The sequence below is a fragment of the Columba livia genome, unplaced genomic scaffold (genome assembly GCF_036013475.1).
Source record: "Columba livia isolate bColLiv1 breed racing homer unplaced genomic scaffold, bColLiv1.pat.W.v2 Scaffold_102, whole genome shotgun sequence".
NCBI classification, from domain to species: domain Eukaryota; kingdom Metazoa; phylum Chordata; class Aves; order Columbiformes; family Columbidae; genus Columba; species Columba livia.
Genome location: NW_027043007.1, coordinates 1,310,040 through 1,335,000, shown reverse-complemented (window position 1 = coordinate 1,335,000; position 24,961 = coordinate 1,310,040). Strand labels below are relative to the sequence as shown.

The 24,961-nt window shown below is 45.5% G+C and overlaps 1 protein-coding gene and 1 long non-coding RNA gene across 2 annotated transcripts in view; one reads left to right on the top strand and one right to left on the bottom strand.

The window, feature by feature from the left end:
* LOC135577571 (circumsporozoite protein-like) overlaps positions 1 to 1,288 on the top strand; it is a gene marked incomplete at its 5' end in the record, with an annotated part of 3,913 nt that extends 2,625 nt beyond the window's left edge. The window contains one exon of the mRNA XM_065047708.1: positions 1,157 to 1,288. Within this exon, the coding sequence (XP_064903780.1) occupies positions 1,157 to 1,288 (132 nt within the window). The remainder of the gene's footprint in view (positions 1 to 1,156) is intronic.
* An 11-nt stretch (positions 1,289 to 1,299) lies between these two features.
* On the bottom strand, positions 1,300 to 3,750 carry LOC135577584 (uncharacterized). Its single transcript, XR_010469317.1, has 2 exons — positions 3,132 to 3,750; positions 1,300 to 1,949 (listed from the first exon to the last, which is right to left on the bottom strand). It is a non-coding gene; the product is annotated as an uncharacterized LOC135577584 (long non-coding RNA).
* Positions 3,751 to 24,961: the final 21,211 nt, after the last annotated feature.

Below are 24,961 nucleotides of genomic sequence, written 5' to 3'. Positions count from 1 at the left end.
TAACCCTAATGGCCATAACCCTGACCCTAACCCTAACCCTAACCCTAACCCCAACCCTAACCCTGACCCTAACCCTAACCCTAACGCTAACCTTAAGTTAATTAAATTAGTAGCACTAAAAATATTCATATCAAGTAATTTCATAGTTAAAAAATGCCATTTGCAGTCGATGAAATTCTTCTCCATTTGTATATATATATTCTAAAATTTTAAGATTTTTTTTAATCTTAAAGTTTCATTTGATTTATTTTTAAAACTGTTGATTGTTTTTAAAATTTTAATTTATTTTAATTTCTAATAATCTTGCAGCATCACCATATAAAACTTTGCAGCAGTGATTTTAGACAACCATGAAAAATAGAAATTTTGACACCCCTGGTGAATTTATTGGAAAATTTGTATTTGCAGGAAGTTCATTCTTTTTTCTCTTCAAACAATGTCGTAAGTTGCTGCACTTTGGGGTGGTTTGGTGGTAACAGAAAGGATAATAATATTAATTATAATGATATAAATAATTAATTAATAATAACATTAATTTTTTTTTTTTTCTCTTCTCACTTTTTTTCATGCCATCTCATTCTGCCCTGGAAATATAATTTTTTCCCCCACATTTTAGGCACGGTTACCGGCAAAAACTACATTGCCTATGACTTCAAAGTGTCCAGTGTAAGTATAAATATTTTTTAAAGGATTTAATTTTAATTTAAAATTTTAATTGCTAATACTTTCTGTTGGCATTACCTTTTTTTGCTCTCTTTCCTCTTTTTTTTATTCAAAGCGAAGTATCTGAAAAATTGCCATTTCAAAATATTGTGAACAACTTTACGGAGTTTATAACAGTTTATAGAGCAGAAAAATTGTGAAGCACGAGTGGCGGTTGGGATAAGGAAGGAAATGAATGGATTGTTTGATCTCAAAAATTAGAAAATTTGACAAAAATTCTGGTATATTTAAAAAAAATCTAGCTGAATGTCTACGAGTGTGATGAAGAACATGAATTTGTTATATGCATATGTATATTATGCATATAATACAGAAACATCTATAATTTATGTAAGAATTTTATATATATATAACGCAGAAAAATAATGTTGCTCGCCAACTGAAATCAGGAGAAATTTTGGCAATTCAGCAAAATGATTTCATGATTCCTCAGAACGTTCTAGAAATGAACGTCACGCACAACAACTACGTGGATCCCAACAACCTGATGTTCGAAGACATCAAGATTTTGGGCTTGCTCCAGGAACCAGCGCCCATCACCGTGTTGCAGAACAACAATGTGTAGATTTCATCACATAATTTCACCTACGTTCCTGTAAATAAGGTAAGAAATAGTAAAATTGGACTGACATGTTTCTGTATTTTATATATTGAAAAGGAGATGACTCGGTACTATGGCAAATGCCACAGTACAGGTGAGGTATTTTACTAAAATGTGAAATTATGATATTTACCTGAATAATAATGTTAATTATATTATTAATATTATACATAATTTATTTTAATGATATGCACTTTTGTTTTAATAATATACATAATAACATACAAAATGATCTCCTCAAACATTGCATGCAACACCACTTTCATTTTTGCATTCATTTACATTCATTTATAAGGCGAGCGACAGCTCTAGGATTTTAGTCGATATTGTAGGAGGGTAAATAATATTGACATTTTTCAGCAATTATTAATTGGAAAAATTAAACGTAAAATTAAACATAATAAAAATTAAACATAAAAGTTAAAATTTTAAAAATTAAAAGTAAAACACACAAAATTTGACACTTAAAAGTAGGAATTTGTTTTTCCAAAGAGTGCACTCATCTGCAGGATCAGACCTTTTCCAGATGTTCCAGATGGGAATGTCAAATACGTAAGTTTGTAAAGATGAAGGTTTCTCTAGAGCTCCTAAGGTTGGTGGAGCGAAATTTCTTGCTTTTAAGTATCTGAAAGAAAGAATAAATTAATAATGCTTTATTGTTTGACATTTATAGGTTACTCTCATACAGGGGCTCCAGCTGGAACTTGGCAAATCATACTCGTTAAGGTGGACACTGGGAATCAGCAATAATGAGAAATTTGATTGTGATCCCAAACCAAGTGCATCCGAGGAAAACCGCGAACAGCTCAGCTGCACCTGGGAAGTGAGAACATTTTCTGCAAACCAATTGGGACTTTTATTGTCACAACAAAAGAAACTGGCCCATTTGTCCTTTCAAGGACCTTTTCTGAAAAGAACACAGTTTTCAATAACTTCTGGTCTTCTGTAGTATGAGAAAAATAGAGGAAAAACTTGGCGTTTTTTAAGTTGATAACAGATTTGTACTAAGTCGAGTAGACTTGAGATCTCCAAGGCTTATACTCATTGAAAAATAAATAAATCCAAGTAAATAATAAATGAGCAAATAAATAATGATATTTAAATGACACAGGTTCCTCTGGAATCGAGATTCTCAGAAGAAATCCTTGAATTTTCATCCACCCTCATTGTAAAAAAATCCCCCTGCTGAATCTTATTTAAATCTCTATTTTTTATAAATCCAGATATTTATATGAATTCATTTTGGGCACCTCTTGAAGGTGTACAAAACGTCCAGACAATAGAGATTTAAAGTTGTTTTTTAATATTTGTTTTGGGTTTTTTTTGAGATGAAATTCACAGATAGAGGGAATATCAAATCATTGACACTTGGTGATGATACAGATGGGACTGAACAGACCTCAACTAATTAATTACAATTAAAATAGTCTAGAGATAGGTGGGTTCAGCCCCACTTCTTTATTGTTTCACAATAGCATGAAGATTTTGGGGCCAAATTCAAAATTAATTAACTACCCAGTTAAAAACCAGGGGTTTGGAATTCTTGCCGCTAAATAAAAATAAAAACAAAAGGTACTTCTAAAAAGTCATTGCATCAGAAAGTTTAAATTAATTGAAATAGTTGTCAGTTAATTTATGTTCCTTTAGATATTGTTTCATTTACATTTTTATTAATTTATTTTATTTGTTTCCATTAATTTAAATAATTCAATTAGTCATTCCTGGCCTAAAATAGAGATTCTTGATTTCTCGACCCAAATATTTTGAAGGAATTTGAGAAAGCGAATAGAAATTGAAAGGAACTCGCCTCATCCCATTTCCATCTGCAGGAAGTCACCTCTGATTTTAGCATTCCCTACTGCTACTACAACGGCCCCGACAACGGTTTTTCCATTGCTGATGTCATGTACGCGTCGTCTGGTGTGACGGCCAATGTCACCTTCACGCAGAAGGACCTCGAAGAGTCCCAGAAATCCATGTCACCCACCAGCACCCTGCGCCTGGAGGTGATATATCACACCAACCACATGCTGCAGTTTGAGGTGAATTTCTCCAAATTTACATTCTTCCGCTGGTCAAAATAATGTGATTTCCAGGAGTAATGTTTTTGGTCCATTTTTTGTTATCTAAGTAAATTTCTCATTTTAACCAAATTGCTTTTATTGCTCCTAGTTTCGAATTGACTCTTGCCAATTTCTTTGATACCCGAAGAAAATTCTCTTAAATCTGGCTAAAAATTCAACCCCAAAGTTGAAATTTATTTACCACACACAAAAATACATTTAAATCAATATACCTAAATATTTAAATAAGCCATTCCTGGCCCAAAATAAAAGTTCATCATTTCCAAACCCAAATATTTTAAAGGAATTTGAGAAAGTACATATTGAAAGAAAATGCTTATTTCAGGAAATGTCATCAACCATAATTCACAAACCCCAATGGACTGTGTGTGTGTCACAAACCGTCATGGACATTGTGTGTGTCACAATCCCCATTGGACAGCGTGTGTCTCAGAAACCCCATAGGACAGTGTGTGTCACAAATCCCATTGGACAGCGTGTATGTGTCACAATCCCCATTGGACAGCGTGTGTGTCAAAAACGCCATTGGACAGTGTGTGTCACAAATCCAATTGGACAGTGTGTGTGTCACAAACACCATTGGACAGTGTGTGTGTCACAAACCCCATTGGACAGCGTGTGTGTGTCACAAACCCTCCAGGTCAGTGTGTGTGTCACAAACCCCATTGGACAGCGTGTGTGTCACAAGCCCAATGTACAGAGTGTGTGTCGCAAAACCCATCAGACAGCGTGTGTGTCACAATCCCCATTGGACAGATTGTGTGTGTCACAAACCCCATTGGACAGAGTGTGTGTGTCGCAAAACCCATTGGACAGCGTGTGTGTCACAGTCGCCATTGGACTGATTGTGTGTGTCACGAACCCCATTGGACAGAGTGTGTGTGTCACAAACCCCATTGGACAGCGTGTGTGTCACAAGAACCATTGGAAATTGTGTGTGTCACAAACCCCATTGGACACAGTGTGTGTGTCACAAAACCCATCGGACAGCATGCGTTTCACAAACACGATTGGACAGTGTGTGTGTGTCACAAACCCCTTTGGATAGCGTGTGTGAGTCACAAACCCTATTGGACAGTGTGTATGTCACAATCCCCATTGTACAGCATCTGTGTCACAAACCCCATTGGACAGCGGGTGTCTCACAAACACCTTTGGTAATCGTGTGTGTGTCACAAGCCCCATTGGACAGTGTGTGTGTCAGAAGACCCATTGGACAGAGTGTGTGTGTCACAAGACCCATTGGACAGAGTGTGTGTAACAAACCCCATTTGAAAGCGTGTGTGTCACAAGACCCATTCGACAGACAGTGTGTGTCACAAACACCAATGCTCAGTGTGCGTGTCACAAACCCCATTGGACAGCGTGTGTGTGTCACAAACCATATTGGACGGTGTGTGTGTCACAAACCCCTCTGGACAGCGTGTGTGTCACGAACCCCATTAGACAGCGTGCGTGTCACAGGACCCATTGGACAGAGTGTGTGTAATCACAATCCCTATAGGATACTGTTCATGTCACAATCCCCATTGGACAGCGTCTGTGTCACAAACCCCATTGGACATCTTGTGTGTCACGAACACCATTGGACATAGTGTGTGTGTCACAGTCCCCATTGGACAGAGTGTGTGTCACAAAACCCTTTGTATAGCGTGTGTGTCACAAACCGCTTTAGAAAGTGTGTGTGTCTAAATCCCTACTGGACAGTGTGCGTGTGTCACAAACCCCATTGGATAGCGTGTGTGTCACAAACACTATTGGACAGTGTGTGTGTTATAGGCTCATTGGACAGATTGTGTGTGTCACAAAACCCGTTGGACAGCGTCTGTGTCACGAACCCCTTTAGACAGCGTCTGTGTAACAAGCACCATTGGACAAAGTGTGTGTGTCATAAACCCCATTGGAAAGTTTATGTGTCACAAACCCCATTGGATAGCGTGTGTGTGCCACAAACCCTATTGGACAGTCTGTGTGTCACAAACCCCACTGGACAGAGTGTGTGTCACGAACCCCGTTGGACAGCGTGTATGTGTCACAATCCCCATTATACAGCGTGTGTGTCACAAAAACCATTGGACAGTGTGTGTGTCACAAACCCCACTGGACAGAGTGTGTGTCACGAACCCCATTGGACAGCGTGTGTGTCACAAGCCCATTGGACAGATTGAGTGTGTCACGAACACCATTGTACAGCGTGTTTGTCACTATCCCCATTGGACAGAGTGTTTCTGAGAAACCCCACTGGACAGCGTGTGTGTCAAAAGCCCATTGGACAGAGTGTGTGTGTCTAAACCCCATTGGAAAGTGTGTGTGTCACAAACCCCAATGGACTGTGTGTGTGTCACAAACCGTCATGGACATTGTGTGTGTCACAATCCCCATTGGACAGCATGTGTGTCAAAAACCCCATTGGACAGTGTGTGTGTCACAAACCCTCCTGACATTGTGTGTCACGATCCCCATTGGACAGCGTGTGCTTGTCACAGTGCCCATTGGACAATGTGTGTGTCACAAACCCCATTGGACAGCCTGTGTGTGTCACAATCCCAGTTGGACAGAGTGTGTGTGACAAACCCCACTGGACAGTGTGTGTGTCACAAAACCAACTGGACAGCGTGTGTGTCAGAAACACCATTTTACAGCGTGTGTGTGTCACAATCCCCATTGGACAGAGTTTGTGTGACAAACCCCACTGCACAGTGTGTGTCTCAGAAACCCCTCTGGACAGTGTGTGTGTCACAAAACAGACTGGGCAGCGCGTGTGTCAGAAACAACATTGGACAGCATGTGTGTGTCACTATCTCCATTGGACATCGTGTATGTCACAATCTCCATTGGACAGCATGTGTGTGTCACAATCCTAATTGCACATTTTGTGTGTAACATCCCCTTTGGAAATTGTCTGTGTCACAAACCCTATTGGACAGCGTGTGTGTCGCGATCCCCTATTGGACAGCGTGTGTGTCAGAAACCCCATTGGAAAGTGTGTGTGTCACAAACCCCATTGGATAGCGTGTGTGTGTCACAAACCCTATTTGTCAGTGTTTATGTCACAATCCCCATTGGACAGCCTCTGTGTCACAAACCCCATTGGACAGCGTGTGTTTAACGAACACCATTGGACAGCATGTGTGTCACAAGACCCATTGGACAGAGTATGTGTGTCACAAACCCCATTAGACAGTGTGTGTGTGTCACAAACCCTATCGGACTTTGTGTGTGTCACAAAACCCATTGGACAGCATGCGTTTCACAAACACCATTGGACAGTTTGTGTGTAACAAACCCAATTGGTCAGAGTGTGAGTCATAAACCGCATTGGACAGCGTGTGTGTGTCACAATACCCATTGGACAGCGTGTGTGCGTCACAAACCCCATTGGACAGTGTGTGTGTGTCACAAACCCTATTGGAAAGGCTGTGTGTCACAAACCCCATTGGACAGAGTGGGGGTCAGAAACCCCCATGGACAGTGCGTGTGTCACGAAACCCATTGGACAGCATGCGTGTCGCAAACAACATTGGACAGCCTGTGTTTGTCACAAGAACCATTGGACAGAGTGTGTGTGTCACAAACCCCATTGAACAGCGTGTGTGTCACAAGAACCATTGGACAGAGTATGTGTCATAAATCGCATTGGACAGCGTGTGTGTGTCACAATACCCATTGGACAGTGTGTGTGTGTCACAAACCCCATTGGACAGCTTGTGCGTCACAAACCCCATTGGACAGTGTGTGTGTGTCACAAACCCTATTGGAACGTGTGTGTGTCACAAACCCTATTGGACAGAGTGGGGGTCAGAAACCCCCATTGACAGTGCGTGTGTCACAAAACCCATTCGACAGCATGCGTGTCACAAACACCATTGGACAGCCTGTGTGTGTCACAATCCTCATTGCACAGTGTGTGTGTCACAAAACCCATTTGACAACGTGTGTGTTACAAACGCCATTGGACAGAGTGTGTTTGTGACAAACAAGATTGGACAGCGTGTGTGTCACAAGAACCATTGGACAGAGTGTGTGTCTCACACACACCATTGGACAGCGTGTGTGTCATAAACCCCATTGGACAGCGTGTGTGTGTCACAATAGCCATTGGACAGTGTGTGTGTCACGAACACCATTGGAAAATGATTGTTTCACAAACACTATTGGACAGTGTGTGTGTCACAACCCATTGGACAGAATGTGTGTGTCACAAAACCCACTGGACAGCGTGTGTGTCACGAACCCCTTTGGACAGCGTGTCTGTCACAAGCACCATTGGACAGAGTGTGTGTGTCACAAACCCCTTTGGAAAGTGTATGTGTCACAAATCCCATTGGATAGCTTATGTGTGTCACAAACCCCATGGGACAGCGTGTGTGTGTCACAAACCCCACTGCACAGAGTGTGTTTCACGAACCCCATTGGACAGCATGTATGTGTCACAATCCCCATTGGACAGGGTGTGTGTCACAAACCCCATTGGACAGTGTGTGTGTCACAAACCCACTGGACAGAGTGTGTGTCACGAACCCCATTGGACAGCGTGTTTGTCACAATCCCCATTGGACAGCGTGTGTGTCACAAACCCCATTGGACAGAGTGTATGTGCCAAACCCCATTGGACAGCGTGTGTGTGTCACAATCCCCACTGGACAGTGTGTGTGTGTCACAAACCCCATTGCACAGTTTGTGTGTCACAAAACGTCATGGACATTGTGTGTGTCGCAATACCCATTGGTGACCGTGTGTGTCACAAAACCCATTGGACAGTATGTGTGTCAGAACCCCTCCTGGACAGCGTGTGTGTCACAATCCCCACTGGACAGTGTGCCTGTCACAAACTCCATTGGAAAGTGTGTGCGTCACAAACCCCCCTGGACAGTGTGTTTGTCACAAACTCCATTGGACAGAGTGTGTGTGTCATAAACCCCATTGGACAGCATGTGTGTCACAATCCCCATTGGATAGCGTGTGTGTCAGAAATCCCATTGGACAGTGTGTGTCACAATCCCCATGGGACAGCGTGTATGTGTCACAATCCTCATTGGACAGCGTGTGTGTCACAAACCCCAGTGGACAGAGTGTGTGTCACAAAACACATTGGACAGCATGTGTGTCACAAACACCATTGCACAGTGTGTGTGTAACAAACCCAATTTGTCGGTCTGTGTGTCACAAATCCCATGGGACCGCGTGTATGTGTCACAATCCCCATTGGACAGCGTGTGTGTGTCACAAACTGTCATGGACATTGTGTGTGTCACAATCCCCATTGGTGACCATGTGTGTCACAAACCCCATTGGACAGTGTGTGTGTCACAAACCCTCCTGGACAGCGTCTGTGTCACAATCCCCATTGGACAGTGTGTGTGTCACAAACCCCATTGGACAGCGAGTGCGTCACTAAACCCCCTGGACAGTGTGTTTGTCACAAACCCCATTGGACAGAGAGTGTGTGTCATAAACCCCATTGAACAGCATGTGTTTCACAATACCCATTGCACAGCGTGTGTGTCAGAAACCCCACTGGACAGTGTGTGTCACAAATCCCATTGGACAGCGTGTGTGTCACAAACCCCATTGGACAGCCTGTGTGTGTCACAAACCCCCGAGGTCAGTGTGTGTGTCACAAACCCCATTTGACAGCGTGTGTGCCACAAACACCATTGGACAGTGTGTGTGTCACAAACCCCTTTGGGCAGCATGCGTGTCACAAACCCCATTGTATAGTGTGTGTATGTCACAATCCCCATTGGACAGCGTCTGTGTCACAAACCCCATGGGACAGGGTGTGTATGTCACAAACCCCAATGGACAACCTGTGTGTGTCAGAAACCCCCCAGGTCAGTGTGTGTATCACAAACCACATTTGACAGCGTGTCTGTCACATACACCATTGGACAGTGTGTGTGTCACAAACCCCGTTGGACAGCATGTGTGTCACACGCCCAATGGACAGAGTGTGTGTACAAAACCCATTGGACAGTGTATGTGTGTCACAAACGCCATTGGATAGCGATTGTGTCACAAACACTATTGGAGAGCTTTTGTGTGACAAGCCCTTTGGACAGAGTGTGTGTGTCACAAACCCCATTGGATAGCGTTTGTGTGTCACAAACTGCATGAGACAGCGTGTGTGTGAAACTAAACCCACTGGACAGAGTGTGTGTCACGAACCCCATTGGACAGCGTGTATGTGTCACAATCCCCATTGGACAGCGTGTGTGTCACAAACCCCATTGGACAGCGTGTGCGTCACAAACCCCCCTGCACAGTGTGTTTGTCACAAACCCCATTGGACAGTGTGTGTGTCATAAACCCCATTGGACAGCATGTGTGTCACAATCCCCATTGGACAGCGTGTGTCTCAGAAACCCCATAGGACAGTGTGTGTCACAAATCCCATTGGACAGCGTGTGTGTCACAAACCCCATTGGATAGCGTTTGTGTGTCACAACCCCCATGGGTCAGCGTGTGTGTGAAACTAAACCCACTGGATAGAGTGTGTGTCACGAACCCCATTGGACAGATTGTGTGTGTCGCAAACCCCATTGAACTGCGTGTGTGTCACAAACCCCCCTGGACAGTGTGTTTTTCACAAACCCCATTGGACAGCATGTGTGTCACAATCCCCATTGGACAGCGTGTGTCTCAGAAACCCCATTGGACAGTGTGTGTCACAAATCCCATTGGACAGCGTGTGTGTGTCACAAACCCTCCAGGTCAGTGTGTGTGTCACAGACCCCATTGGACAGCGTGTGTGGTCACAAGCCCAATGTACAGAGTGTGTGTCACAAAACCCATTGGACAGCATGCATGTCACAAACACCATTGGACAGTGTGTGTGTAACAAACCCAATTGGTATGTGTGGGTTGTCTGAATTTAGAGTTGATGCGTTAATTTTCTGTATTTGGAGTTAATAGGCTAGTTTGCTGTATGTTTGTTGTATGAATATATTTAAGTGTTGCGGTGGTTGCGAGGCGCGGCGTGCTCGGGAGGGACTTGGAGGCGGGGAGCTTGTGGTCGGTGGGGGTGCCTGCGCCCTGGAGCGGGGGGCGGCTTGTGACTACGAGATAACTATCTTGTTACCATGCGAACACTGCCTTACCAACATTCCTGCCTTAGCTAGCTTAATGTCTGTTAAAGTGATTAGCCAATCAGCATGAAACATGTGTGCCTTAGACTATATAAATGTATGTTTGCCAAACAATAAAGCGGACATCAAGCTGCGTCCCCGTCTCTCAATCGCGGCAAATTGGTGACCTCCGACGTGATCGTCAGTGACGAAATCGCCGAGGATTGAAAAACCGCCGAGGATTGAAAAACCGCCTACCTGGTGGCATGTCACGCGTCCCGCAGAACGTGGAATGAGCTGCTGAAAGGAAGCAGGATAAGCCGGCCGGCCAAACAATCCCTCCGTCTGGAACGAGAGGTGAGCTGCGGGAAACTAGCAAAATGGGGAATCAAGAGTCTTTCCCTGAGAGAGACGTTTATGAGCTTATGAAAGCTCTACTTAAGAAGCATGGGAAAAAGACTCTTTCGGAACAAGATCTTAAGTTAATCCTTAAATGGGTGCAGGTTAAGATTCCCACAGTGACTGCTTCTTCTATTTTTACATGTAAATTTTGGGATGATGTGGGGGTAAAGTTATGGGACGCAGCTACCTCAGGAGATGAGGAAGCGCAGCATATGCTCCCCAGTTGGAGAAAAATCTTTGAAACCATAAAGGCTCAAGAGCAAAATCAGCGAGGCTCCGAGGAGGGAGCTCAGTCACCTCCCCCCTGCCCTTCTAAAATCGCTGGTGGGGCGGAACCCTCTGCGCCACCGTTAGCTTGTGCTGCTGGATATCCCCCGGAGGGTGATCCCTTTGACCCGGGTCCGATTGACCCTGAAAAGGAACCTGATCTTTTTCCCCCTGATCCTCATGAGATTTGGGGAAAGATTAAGCGCCAAGCGATAAACGAGGGGGAGTTGGAAATAGCCAGAACTATAGTAGCCCCCGTTATATACCAAGGACGGGGGGGGCTCAGGCTCAGTGGGAAGCTCTTTCTTTTTCGGTCATTAAGGAGTTGCGCCGTACAGTTACCGAGCATGGGTTGTCTTCCCCTTATTTTGCAAGCCTTTTATCTTCTGTATTCGATACATATGTCATGACCCCACATGATTTAAAATCTCTCGCGCGATTGTTATTAACCCCAACACAATATACAATGTGGGAGTCTCAATGGAGAACGGGATTGCAGACAGTTTTGCTGGGTTATGCAGGACATGCTAATGCCGCCTTAGCTGCATTGACTATAGAGCACCTCACAGGAACAGGGCAGTTTTCGGACCCGGCAGCCCAAGCTAGGGACATTCCTCGGGAGGCTTTGGAAGCACGCAGAGAAGAAGCGAAAAGGGCCTTGTTGAGAGTTCCTGACTCTGGCAGACCCCAAAAAGCATTCACTAGTATCAGTCAGGAACCCCGTGAGCCGTATATGCAGTTTACAGATAGATTAAAACAAGCCTTAGAGCGGCAAGTTGATAACGGACAAGCTCGGGAGATTTTACTCCTTAAACTGGCTGTGGAAAACGCTAACGCCGATTGTAAAAAGCTCTTAAAGTCTCTCCCAAATCAAAACCCTACCTTAATTGAAATGGTGGAAGCCTGTAATAGAATTGGCACTATGGATCATAAATATGAGGCCATGGCTGCTGCTTTTGCGGCCATGCACGGCCCGATGGGCACCAACCCACAGGGAAACTGCTATGGGTGTGGAAAACCGGGACACCTTAAAAAAGATTGCTTTAGTGCCAATGCTGGGAAACGACCCCAAACACCTGGGGTTTGTCCCAAGTGCCAAAAAGGGCGCCGCTATGCTAATCAATGTCGATCTAAATACGACTCTCAAGGGCGCCCCATACAGGGAAACCGATTGCAGAGCGCGGGACCGCGGCGCGCACAGACACAAGTTCCGCGACCGGCGCCCCCACAAACGCCGGGGGGGGAAACAGGAGTGTTTCCAGTCTCCGCCCAGCAACAGCAGGGAGCGCCGGCCTGGACCTGGCAACCGCCCACACAGTAACGCTACTTGATTCCTCTGTTCACTTACTGCTTACCAAAATTGCAGGTCCTTCGCCCCCTCGAACACAGGCTTTATTATTAGGAAGATCGTCCACCACTCTGTCAGGACTTTTTGTATTGCCCGGAGTAATCGATCCTGACAGTAATTCAGAAATTAAAATTATGGCCTGGACCCCGTTTCCTCCTTGTACAGTGCCAGAGGGAAGTCGTATCGCTCAATTGATACTGATCCCTAAGGAGGACTATGTCCCAATTCCTGATCAATTGCTCCCACAGAGACAGGGAAGTTTTGGATCTACGGGAGAACCACTAATTTTATGGGTTCAAGCCATCTCACAAAAACGTCCTATATGTCAATGCACCCTCATTCGCAGAGGTCAGCAAGTCATGTTAAGTGGAATTATTGATACAGGTGCAGATGTTACCGTTATTTCTCAAGCAAAGTGGCCTTCTAGGTGGCCTTTAGCTGATGTCTCTCAGACATTAGCAGGAATCGGGGGGTATGGAGCTAGCCGCCAAAGCGCAGAAATAATACAAGTTCAAAATTCAGAAGGACAAGTTGCCTCTGTCAAACCGTTTATCTTACCAGTACCTATGGTCTTGTGGGGGCGTGATGTGTTGTCTCAGTGGGGGATGTCTATCCAGACACATTTTTAGGTGGGGCCATTGAGGGGCGTGAAACCCTAAAGTTAACTTGGAAAACAGATACTCCTATTTGGATTGATCAATGGTCCCTGCCGCTGGAAAAACTTCACGCCCTCCAAGAAATAGTTAATGAACAACTATCTATGGGACATATTGTACCCTCTACGAGTCCTTGGAACTCGCCTATTTTTGTTATTAAAAAACTGACTGGCAAGTGGCGCTTGCTCCATGACCTCAGAAAAATTAATGACGCTATGGAAGACATGGGGGCCCTGCAACCTGGGCTTCCGTCACCCGCCATGATCCCTAGAGATTGGCCTTTAACCATCATAGACCTCAAAGATTGTTTTTTCAACATTCCATTGCATCCAGATGATGCTCCTAAATTTGCCTTTTCGGTCCCTAGCGTCAACATGCAAGCTCCTTTACAAAGTTACCAGTGGGTTGTGTTACCGCAGGGAATGAAAAATAGCCCTACAATATGCCAATGGTATGTAGCAAAAATACTTAGTCCTGTCAGAACTGTAGTAACCTGCTGCATTGTTATATCATTATATGGATGACATTCTAGTGGCAGCACAACACCATGAAGTCATGGAGGAAGCTGTAGCCCTTGTCGTGGCTGCTGTAAAATCAGCAGACCTCTGTATTGCACCAGAAAAAATTCAAAAAGTGCCACCTTGGAAATACTTAGGATGGCGTATAAGAGCTCAGACTATTGTTCCGCAACCTTTACAAATACAGGCGAATATAAAGAATTTACATGACGTGCAAAAACTGCTGGGTACAATCAATTGGGTCAGACCATTGTTAGGAATCACTAATGCGGATCTTCGTCCCTTATTTGAAATGCTTAAAGGAAGCTCGGATTTAAATGCTCCGCGAAGTCTCAGTCCTGAAGCCATAGCTTCCTTGCATAAAGCTGCAGCAGCGATTACCTCCAGACAAGCGCATCGATGGGAACCGGAATTGCCTTTTCAATTAATCATCCTTAACCCTGCTCGACAGCCTCATGCACTTATTTTCCAATGGGACTGCCAGAAAACGGACCCTTTACTGATCATTGAATGGATTTTTTTACCTAACCAAGCCACAAAAACGATTTCTACCCAACATGAGATGTTTGCATCATTAATCATCAGGGCTCGACAGCGATTACTTACCATGGCGGGCACGGACTTTATCCTTATATGTATGCCGGTAACAAGTATTTACCTGCAATGGTTACAACAACAATCAGATGCGCTAGGCATAGCTCTAACTGGCTATGCAGGCCAACTCACTTCTCATCCGCCTTCTCACAAACTGTTAAGCATTGATTTTCACCTTTTACCTATTCCAAAGCGGAGTGACCAGCCTTTACAAGCCCTCACTGTATTCACAGATGGGTCTGGCAAATCTCACAAGTCTGTTATCCTTTGGTGGGATGATCATCGAGAACAGTGGAACTCAGATGTAGAGACTGTACAGGGTTCTCCTCAAATAGTAGAATTGTCTGCAGTTGTTCGAGTGTTTCGAAAATGGTCTATTCCTCTCAATATAATCACTGATTCTGCTTATGTTGCAGGAATTGTTAGCCGAGCAGAGACTTCTGTGCTACGAGATGTTTCTCATACGGCACTGTTTAATTTGTTACAAGAACTCATCTTTCTGTTAAACTCCCGTCTTCACCCTTATTTTATTATGCATGTTCGATCTCACACTTCTCTACCTGGTTTTATTGCAGAAGGGAACCGACAGGCTGATTTGCTTACGCTACCGGTGCAGGTGTTACCAGATTGATTAGCGCAAGCTAGGCTCAGCCACTCCTTTTCTCATCAAAACGCTGCAGGCCTTAAGCGTCAATTTGACCTCACTATACAACAAGCCCATAATATCATTGCGGTGTGTCCTGATTGTCAAAGGCACTCTTTCCCTTCTATAGCAGAAGGAGTCAACCCCAGAGGGCTACAGAGCCTTCAACTCTGGCAAACAGATGTCACTCATTTTGCTGAATTTGGCCATTTAAAGTTTGTTCATTGCTCTATTGATACATTTTCGGGAATGTTATTTGCCTCCTGTCATATAGGAGAAAAAGCACGTGATGTGCAAAAACATCTAATGCGCGCTTTTGCTACTTTAGGGGTACCCTCTCAAATTAAAACTGACAATGGCCCCGCATATGTATCTAAAACCTTAACAACCTTTTTTGCCTCTTGGGGTATATCACACGTTACAGGTATCCCTCACTCTCCTACGGAACAAGCTTTAATAGAATGTTCCCACCAAACCTTAAAACGTCTGTTATTAAAACAAAAAGGGGGAATAGGAGCCGCTACACCAGAGGAGCGAATACAGAAAGCCTTGTATGTTTTTAACTTTTTGAATTGTTCCCTATTAGACAGCAATCCTCCAGTAGTTCGTCATTTTAGCATAAACACCCTTTTTGAACCCAAGATTAAGCCGCCAGTATTGATCCGGGACCCCGAAACAGGTAAGATAATGGGACCCTATCCCCTTGTCACGTGGGGAAGAGGCTATGCTTGTGTTTCCACAGAAAGAGGTCCCCGCTGGATCCCAGCTAAAAACGTGAGACCTTTTCGAGAGACACTGCAGCAGCCTCCTGAAGACATTCCTGGTCCTGATCCTGCGACTGATATAGAAGACACTACCGATCAATAATTAAATGAACTCTGTTCCAGAGGTTAACAAATGGGAGCTTAAATGTCCCCAATGTGAAAAATGTAATCCGTGGATTTGTAGAATTTGTGCTAATTGTGGAAAATCACAGTGGCTAAATCGCCATACAGTAGGACGCTGGTGTGATAACTGCCTAACAATTGAGTGGAATACAGTTCAGGTGTTATTGATAACAGGTAGAGAAACAGAATATTCACCCCGGTATGATTATTATTCTGACGATTGGGGGAAAATTGTAGCACAAAGGTCTGGGGACATTTTATATTCTAAGATTGAATGAGCCAAAGACATTCAAATGAGTTTCTGTTCTTTTAATGATTTGTACCTTATTAATAGTAATCCCATGTGTGTTACAATGCTTGCAAAAATCAATAACTGCTTCAATGAACAAGATTTTCCTTGTGCAGCAAGGAGCGGACCAAGATCAGAAAGAAATTACAAAAACCCCCAGTACGGAGCTGTTAGGGAAATAAGATGTCCTCAAGTTGGTCGGTCGCCGACCTTGGAAGGGTCAGTTAATTAAAACAAAAAGGGGGAGATGTGGGTTGTCTGAATTTAGAGTTGATAAGTTAGTTTTCTGTATTTGGAGTTAATAGGCTAGTTTGCTGTATGTTTGTTGTGTGAATAAAGTTAAGTGTTGCGGTAGTTGTGAGGCGCGACTTGGAGGTGGGGAGCTTGTGGTCGGTGGGAGTGCCCACGCCCTGGAGCGGGGGGCAGCTTGTGACTGCGAGATAACGATCTTGTTACCATGCGAACAATGCCTGACCAACATTCCCGCCTTAGCTAGCTTAATGTCTGTTAAAGTGATAAGCCAATCAGCATAAAACATGTGTGCCTTAGACTATATAAATGTATGTTTGCCAAACAATAAAGCGGACATATTGCTTGCATCAAGCTGTGTCCCCGTCTCTCAGTCGCGGCAATAAACCCCATGGAACAGCGTGTGTGTGTCACAAACCCTATTGGATAGTGTGTGCGTCACAAACCCCACTGGACAGCGTTTGTGTCACGAACCACATTAGACAGCGTGTGTGTCACAAGACCCATTGGACAGAGTGTGTGTGTCACAAACACCATTGGACAGCGTGTTTGTCACAATCCCCATTGGACAGCGTCTCTGTGTCACAATCTCCATTCGACGGTGTATGTGTCACAGAACCCATTGGATAGAGAGTGTATCACAAACCACATTAGAAAATGTGTGTTTCACAAATCCCACTGGATAGCGTGTGTGTCTGTCACAAACCGCATTGGACAGTGTGTGTGTCAAAAACTCCACTGGACAGCGTGTGTGTCACAATCCCCATTGGACAGCGTGTGTGTCACAAACAAAATTGGACAGACAGTGTGTGTCACAAACCCCATTGGACAGCCTTTGTGTCAAAATCCCCATTGGACAGATTGTGTGTGTCGCAAAACCCATTGGACAGCGTGGGTGTCACAATCGCCATTGGACAGATTGTGTGTGTCACAAACCCCACTGGACAAACTGTGTGTGTCACAAACCCCATTGGACAGAGTGAGTGTGTCACAAACCCCATTGGACAGAGTGTGTGTGTCACAAAAACCACTGGACAGTGTATGTGTCACAAACCCCATTGGATACCGAGTGTGTGTCACAAACACTATCGGACAGTGTGTGTGTCACAAAGCCCATTGGACAGCATGCGTGTCACAAACACCATTGGACAGCGTGAGTATGTCACGAACCCCTTTGGATAGCGTGTGTGTGACGCAAACCCTGTTGGACTGTGTGTATGTCACAATCCCCATTGTACAGCATCTGTGTCACAAAACCCATTGGACAGCGGGTGTGTCACAAACACCATTGGAAATCGTGTGTGTGTCACAAACCCCATTAGACAGCGTGTGTGTCACAAAAACCATTGGACAGTGTGCGTGGCACAAACCCCATTGGACAGCGTGTGTATGTCACAAACCCCATTGGAATGTGTGTGTGTAACAAACCCAATTGGAGAGCGTCTGTGTCACAAGCCCATTGGACAGAATGTGTGTCACAAAACCCATTGGACAGCATGCATGTCACAAACACCATTGAACAGCGTGTGTGCAACTAACTGAATTGGTCAGCGTGTGTGTCACAAACCCCATTGGACAGCGTGTGTGTCACAAGACCCACACGACAGACTGTGTGTGTCACAATCTCCTTTGGACAGCGTGTGTGTCAGAAACACCATTGGACAGCCTGTGTGTGTCACAAACCCCATTTGACAGCGTGTGTGTCACAAACACCATTGGTCAGTGTGCGTGTCACAAACCCCATTGGAATGTGTGTGTGTCACAATCCCCATTGTACAGCTTGTGTGTCACAAACTCCCCTGGACAGTGTGTTTGTCACAAACCCCTTTGGACAGAGTGTGTGTGTAATAATCCTTATTGGAAGCATGTGTGTCACAATCCCCATCGGACAGATTGTGTGTGTCACGAACCCCATTGGACACCGTGTGTGTCACAAGACACATTGGACAGCGTGTGTGTGTCACAAACCTCATTGGAAAGTGTGCGTGTCACAAACCCCATTGGATAGAGTGTGTATGTCACAATCCCCATTGGACCGAGTCTGTGTCACAAACCCCAACGCACAGCGTGTGTGTCAAAAACACCATTGGACAGAGTGTGTGTGACACAGTCCCCATTGGACATTGTGTGTGTCACAAACCCCACTGGACAGCGTGTTTGTCACGAACCCCATTGGACAGATTGTGTGTTTCACAAACCCCATTGGACAGCGTGAGTGTCACAAAAACCATTGGAAAGGGTGTGTGTCACAAATCCCATTGGAAAGTGTGCGTGTCACAAACTCCATTGGACAGGGTGTGTGTGTCACAAACCCCATTGGACAGCGTGTGTGTCACAAGACACATTTGACAGCGTGTGTGTCACAAACGCCATTGGAGAGAGTGTGTGTGTGACAAACACCATTTGACAGTGTGTGTGTCACAATCCCCATCGGACAGATTGTGTGTGTCACAAAACCCATTGGACAGTGTGTGTGTCACGAGACACATTGGACAGAGTCTGTGTGTCACAAACCCCATTGGACAGCGTGTGTGTCATGATCCCCATTGGACAGCGTGTGTGTCACAAACACCATAGGTCAGTGTGCGTGTCACAAACCCCATTGGAATGTGTGTGTGTCACAAACGCCATTGGACAGTGTGTGTGTCACAATCCCCATTGTACAGCTTGTGCGTCACAAGCTCCCCGGGACAGTGTGTTTGTCACAAACCCCTTTGGACAGAGTGTGTGTGTAATAATCCCCATTGGAAAGCATGTGTGTCACAATCCCCATTGGACAGCATGTTTGTCACGAACCCCATTGGACACCGTGTGTGTCACAAGACACATTGGACAGAGTCTGTGTATCACAAACCCCTTTGGACAGCGTGTGTGTCACAATCCCCATTGGACAGCGTGTGTGTCACAAACACCATTGGACAGACTGTGTGTGTCACAAACCCCATTGCACAGCCTGTGCCTCACAATCCCCATTAAACAGATTGTGTGTGTCACAAAACCCATTGGACAGACTGTGTGTGTCACAAAACCCATTGGATAGCGTGAGTGTGTCACAAACCCCATTGGACAGAGTGAGTATGTAACAAAACCCATTGGACAGCATGCGTGTCACAAACACCATTGGACAGTGTGTGTGTGTCACAAACCCCTTGGATAGCGTGTGTGTGTCACAAACATAATTGGATAGCGTGTGTGTGTCACAAACCCAGATGGACAGTGTGTGTGTGTGACAAACCCTATTAGAAAGTGTGTGTGTCACAAACCCCACTGGAGAGCTTGTGTGTCACGAACCCCATTGGACAGTGTGTGTGTCACAAGACCCCTTGGACAGAGTGTGTGTGTCACAAACCTCATTGGACAGCGTGTGTGTAACAATACCCATTTAACAGAGTTTGTGTCACAATTCCCATTGGACAGCGTGTGTGTCACAAAACCCATTGGCCAGAGTGTGTGTGTCACAAAACCCACTGGACAGCGTGTGTGTCATGAACCCGCTTGGACAGAGTGTGTGTGACAAACCCCTTTGGAAAGAGAGTCTGTCACGAACCCATTGGACAGACTGTGTGTGACAAACTCCATTGGACATTGTGTGTGTCACAAACCCCATTGGATAAAGTGTTTGTGTCACAAACACCATTATAAAATGTGCGAGTCACAAAGCACATATGACAGCGTGTGTGTGTCACAAACCCTATTTGTCAATGTTTATGTCACAATCCCCATTGGACAGCCTCTGTGTCACAAACACCATTGGACAGAGTGTGTTTAACGAACACCATTGGACGTCATGTGTGTCACAAGACCCATTGGACAGAGTATGTGTGTCACAAACCCCATTAGACAGTGTGTGTGTGTCACAAACCCTATCGGACTTTGTGTGTGTCACAAAACCCATTTGACAGCATGCATGTCAAAAACACCATTGGACAGTTTGTGTGTAACAAACAAAATTGGTCAGCGTGTGTGTCATAAACCCTATGGAACAGCGTGTGTGTGTCAAAAACCCTATTGGATAGTGTGTCTGTCACAAACCCCACTGGACAGCGTTTGTGTAACGAACCCCATTAGACAGCGTGTGTGTCACAAGACCCATTGGACAGAGTGTGTGTGTCACAAACACCATTGGACAGCGTGTTTGTCACAATCCCCATTGGACAGCGTGTGTTTCACAATCGCCATTGGACAGATTGTGTGTGTCACGAACCCCATTGGACACAGTGTGTGTGTCACAAACCCCATTGGACAGCACGTGTGTAACAAGAACCATTGGAAACTGTTTGTGTCAGAAACCCCATTGGACACAGAGTGTGTCACAAAACCCATTGGACAGCATGCATTTCACAAACACCATTGGACAGTGTGTGTGTGTCACAAACCCCTTTGGATAGCTTGTGTGTGTCACAAACCCTATTGGACAGTGTGTATGTCACAATCCAAATTGTACAGCATCTGTGTCAACATCGCCATTGGACAGCGGGAGTTTCACAAACACCTTTGGAAATTGTGTGTGTGTCACAAGCCCCATTGGACAGTGTGTGTGTCACAAGACCCATTGGACAGAGTGTGTGTGTCACAAGACCCACTGGACAGAGTGTGTGTCACAAACCCCATTAGAAAGCGTGTGTGTCACAAGACCCATACGACAGACTGTGTGTGTAACAATCTCCTTTGGACAGCGTGTGTGTCAGAAACCCCATTGGACAGCCTGTGTGTGTCACAAACCCCATTAGACAGCGTGTGTGTCACAAACACCATTGGACAGTGTGCGTGGCACAAACCCCATTGGACAGCGTGCGTGTCTCACAAACCCCATTGGAACGTGTGTGTGTAACAAACCCAATTGGAGAGCGTGTGTGTCACAAGCCCATTGGACAGAATGTGTGTCACAAAACCCATTGGACAGCATGCGTGTCACAAACACCATTGAACAGTGTGTGTGCAACTAACTGAATTGGTCAGCGTGTGTGTCACAAACCCCATTGGACAGCGTGTGTGTCACAAGACCCACACGACAGACTGTGTGTGTCACAATCTCCTTTGGACAGCGTGTGTGTCAGAAACACCATTGGACAGCCTGTGTGTGTCACAAACCCCATTTGACAGCGTGTGTGTCACAAACACCATTGGTCAGTGTGCGTGTCACAAACCCCATTGGAATGTGTTTGTGTCACAAACCCCATTTGACAGCGTGTGTGTCACAAACGCCATTGGACAGTGTGTGTGTCACAATCCCCATTGTACAGCTTGTGCGTCACAAACTCCCCTGGACAGTGTGTTTGTCACAAACCCCTTTGGACAGAGTGTGTGTGTAATAATCCCCATTGGAAAGCATGTCTGTCACAATCCCCATTGGACAGCATGTTTGTCACGAACCCCATTGGACACCGTGTGTGTCACAAGACACATTGGACAGAGTCTGTGTATCACAAACCCCTTTGGACAGCGTGTGTGTCACAATCCCCATTGGACAGCGTGTGTGTCACAAACACCATTGGACAGACTGTTTGTGTCACAAACCCCATTGCACAGCCTGTGCCTCACAATCCCCATTGCACAGATTGTGTGTGTCACAAAACCCATTGGACAGACTGTTTGTGTCACAAACCCCATTGGATAGCGTGAGTGTGTCACAAACCCCATTGGACAGAGTGAGTATGTAACAAAACCCACTGGACAGTGTATGTGTCACAAACCCCATTGGGTAGTATGTGTGTGTCACAAACTCTATCAGACAGTGTGTGTGTCACAAAACCCATTGGACAGCATGCGTGTCACAAACACCATTGGACAGTGTGTGTGTGTCACAAACCCCTTGGATAGCGTGTGTGTGTCACAAACATAATTGGATAGCGTGTGTTTGTCACAAACCCAGATGGACAGTGTGTGTGTGTCACAAACCCTATTAGAAAGTGTGTGTGTCACAAACCCCACTGGACCGCTTGTGTGTCACTAACCCCATTGGACAGTGTGTGTGTCACAAGACCCCTTGGACGGAGTGTGTGTGTCACAATCCCCATTGGACAGCGTGTGTGTAACAATACCCATTGGCCAGAGTGTGTGTGTCACAAAACCCACTGGACAGCGTGTGTGTCATGAACCCGCTTGAACAGAGTGTGTGTGACAAACCCCTTTGGAAAGAGAGTGTGTCACAAACCCCATTGGACAGAGTGTGTGTGACAAACTCCATTGGACATTGTGTGTGTCACAAACCCCATTGGACAGTGTGTGTGTGACAAAACCGACTGGACAGAGTGTGTCACAAATCCCATTGGACAGCGTGTTTGTCATAAGCCCTATTGGACAGAGTGTGTGTGCCACAAACCCCATTGGACAGATTGTGTGTGTCACAAACCCCATCGGACAGTGTGTGTGTCACGAGACACACTGGACAGAGTCTGTGTGTCACAAACCCCGTTGGACAGCGTGTGTGTCATGATCCCCATTGGACAGCGTGTGTGTCACAAACACCATTGGTGACTGTGCGTGTCACAAACCCCATTGGAATGTTTGTGTGTCACAAACCCCATTTGACAGCGTGTGTGTCACAAACGCCATTGGACAGTGCGTGTGTCACAATCCCCATTGTACAGCTTGTGCGTCACAAACTCCCCTGGACAGTGTGTTTGTCACAAACCCCTTTGGACAGAGTGTGTGTGATAATCCCCATTGGAAGCATGTGTGTCACAATCCAGATTGGACAGATTGTGTGTGTCACGAACCCCATTGGACACCGTGTGTGTCACAAGACACATTGGACAGCGTGTGTGTGTCACAAACCCCATTAAAAAGTGTGCGTGTCACAAACCCCATTGGATAGAGTGTGTATGTCACAATCCCCATTGGACCGAGTCTATGTCACAAACCCCAACGCACAGCGTGTGTGTCAAAAACACCATTGGACAGAGTGTGTGTGACACAGTCCCCATTGGACATTGTGTGTGTCACAAACCCCACTGGACAGCGTGTTTGTCACGAACCCCATTGGACAGATTGTGTGTTTCACAAACCCCATTGGACAGCGTGTCACAAACTCCATTGGACAGGGTGTGTGTGTCACAAACCCCATTGGACAGCGTGTGTGTCACAAACCCCATTTGACAGCGTGTGTGTCACAAACGCCATTGGAGAGAGTGTGTGTGTGACAAACACCATTTGACAGTGTGTGTGTCACAATCCCCATTGGACAGATTTTGTGTGTCACAAACCCCATTGGACAGTGTGTGTGTCACGAGACACATTGGACAGAGTCTGTGTGTCACAAACCCCTTTGGACACCGTGTGTGTCACAATCCCCATTGGACAGCGTGTGTGTCACAAACACCATTGGACAGACTGTTTGTGTCACAAACCCCATTGCACAGCCTGTGCCTCACAATCCCCATTGCACAGATTGTGTGTGTCACAAAACCCATTGGACAGACTGTTTGTGTCACAAACCCCATTGGATAGCGTGAGTGTGTCACAAACCCCATTGGACAGAGTGAGTATGTAACAAAACCCACTGGACAGTGTATGTGTCACAAACCCCATTGGGTAGTATGTGTGTGTCACAAACTCTATCAGACAGTGTGTGTGTCACAAAACCCATTGGACAGCATGCGTGTCACAAACACCATTGGACAGTGTGTGTGTGTCACAAACCCCTTGGATAGCGTGTGTGTGTCACAAACATAATTGGATAGCGTGTGTTTGTCACAAACCCAGATGGACAGTGTGTGTGTGTCACAAACCCTATTAGAAAGTGTGTGTGTCACAAACCCCACTGGACAGCTTGTGTGTCACTAACCCCATTGGACAGTGTGTGTGTCACAAACCCCACTGGACAGAGTGTGTGTGTCACACACCCCATTGGACAGTGTGTGTGCCATAAACTCCGTTGGACAGTGTGTGTGTCACAAACCCCTTTGGACAGCGTGTTTGTCACAATCCCCACTGGACAGCGTGTGTGTCACAAAACCCATTGGACATAGTGTGTGTGTCTCAAAACCCACTGGATAGTGTATGTGTCACAAAACCCATTGGATAGTGTCTGTGTGTGTCACAAACTCAATTGGACAATGTTTTTGTCACAATCCCCTATAGACAATGTGTGTGTCACAAACCCCACTGGACAAAGTGTGTGTGTCACACACCCCATTGGACAGTGTGTGTGCCATAAACACCGTTGGACAGTGTGTGTGTGTCACAAACCCCTTTGGACAGTGTGTGTGTCACAAACCCCATTGGACAAAGTGTGTGTGTCACACACCCCACTCAACAGCATGTGTGTCATAAACCCCATTGAACAGCGTGTGTGTGTCACAATTCCCATTGGACAGCGTGTGTGTGTGACAGTCCCCATTGTATAGCGTGTGTGTCACAAACCCCATGAGAAAGAGTGTGTGTCACAATCCCCATTGGAAGAGCCTGCGTGTCTCAAAACCCACTGGACAGCCTATGTGTCACAAAACCCTTTGGATAGCGAGTGTGTGTCACAAACCGTACTAGACAGCGTGTGTGTCATAAACCCCATTGGACAGTGTGTGTGTGTCACAAACACGATTGGACAGCATGTGTGTCACAAACTCCTTTTGACAGTCTGTGTGTCACAAACCCCATTGGACAGCGTGTGTGTGTCACAATCTTCATTTTAC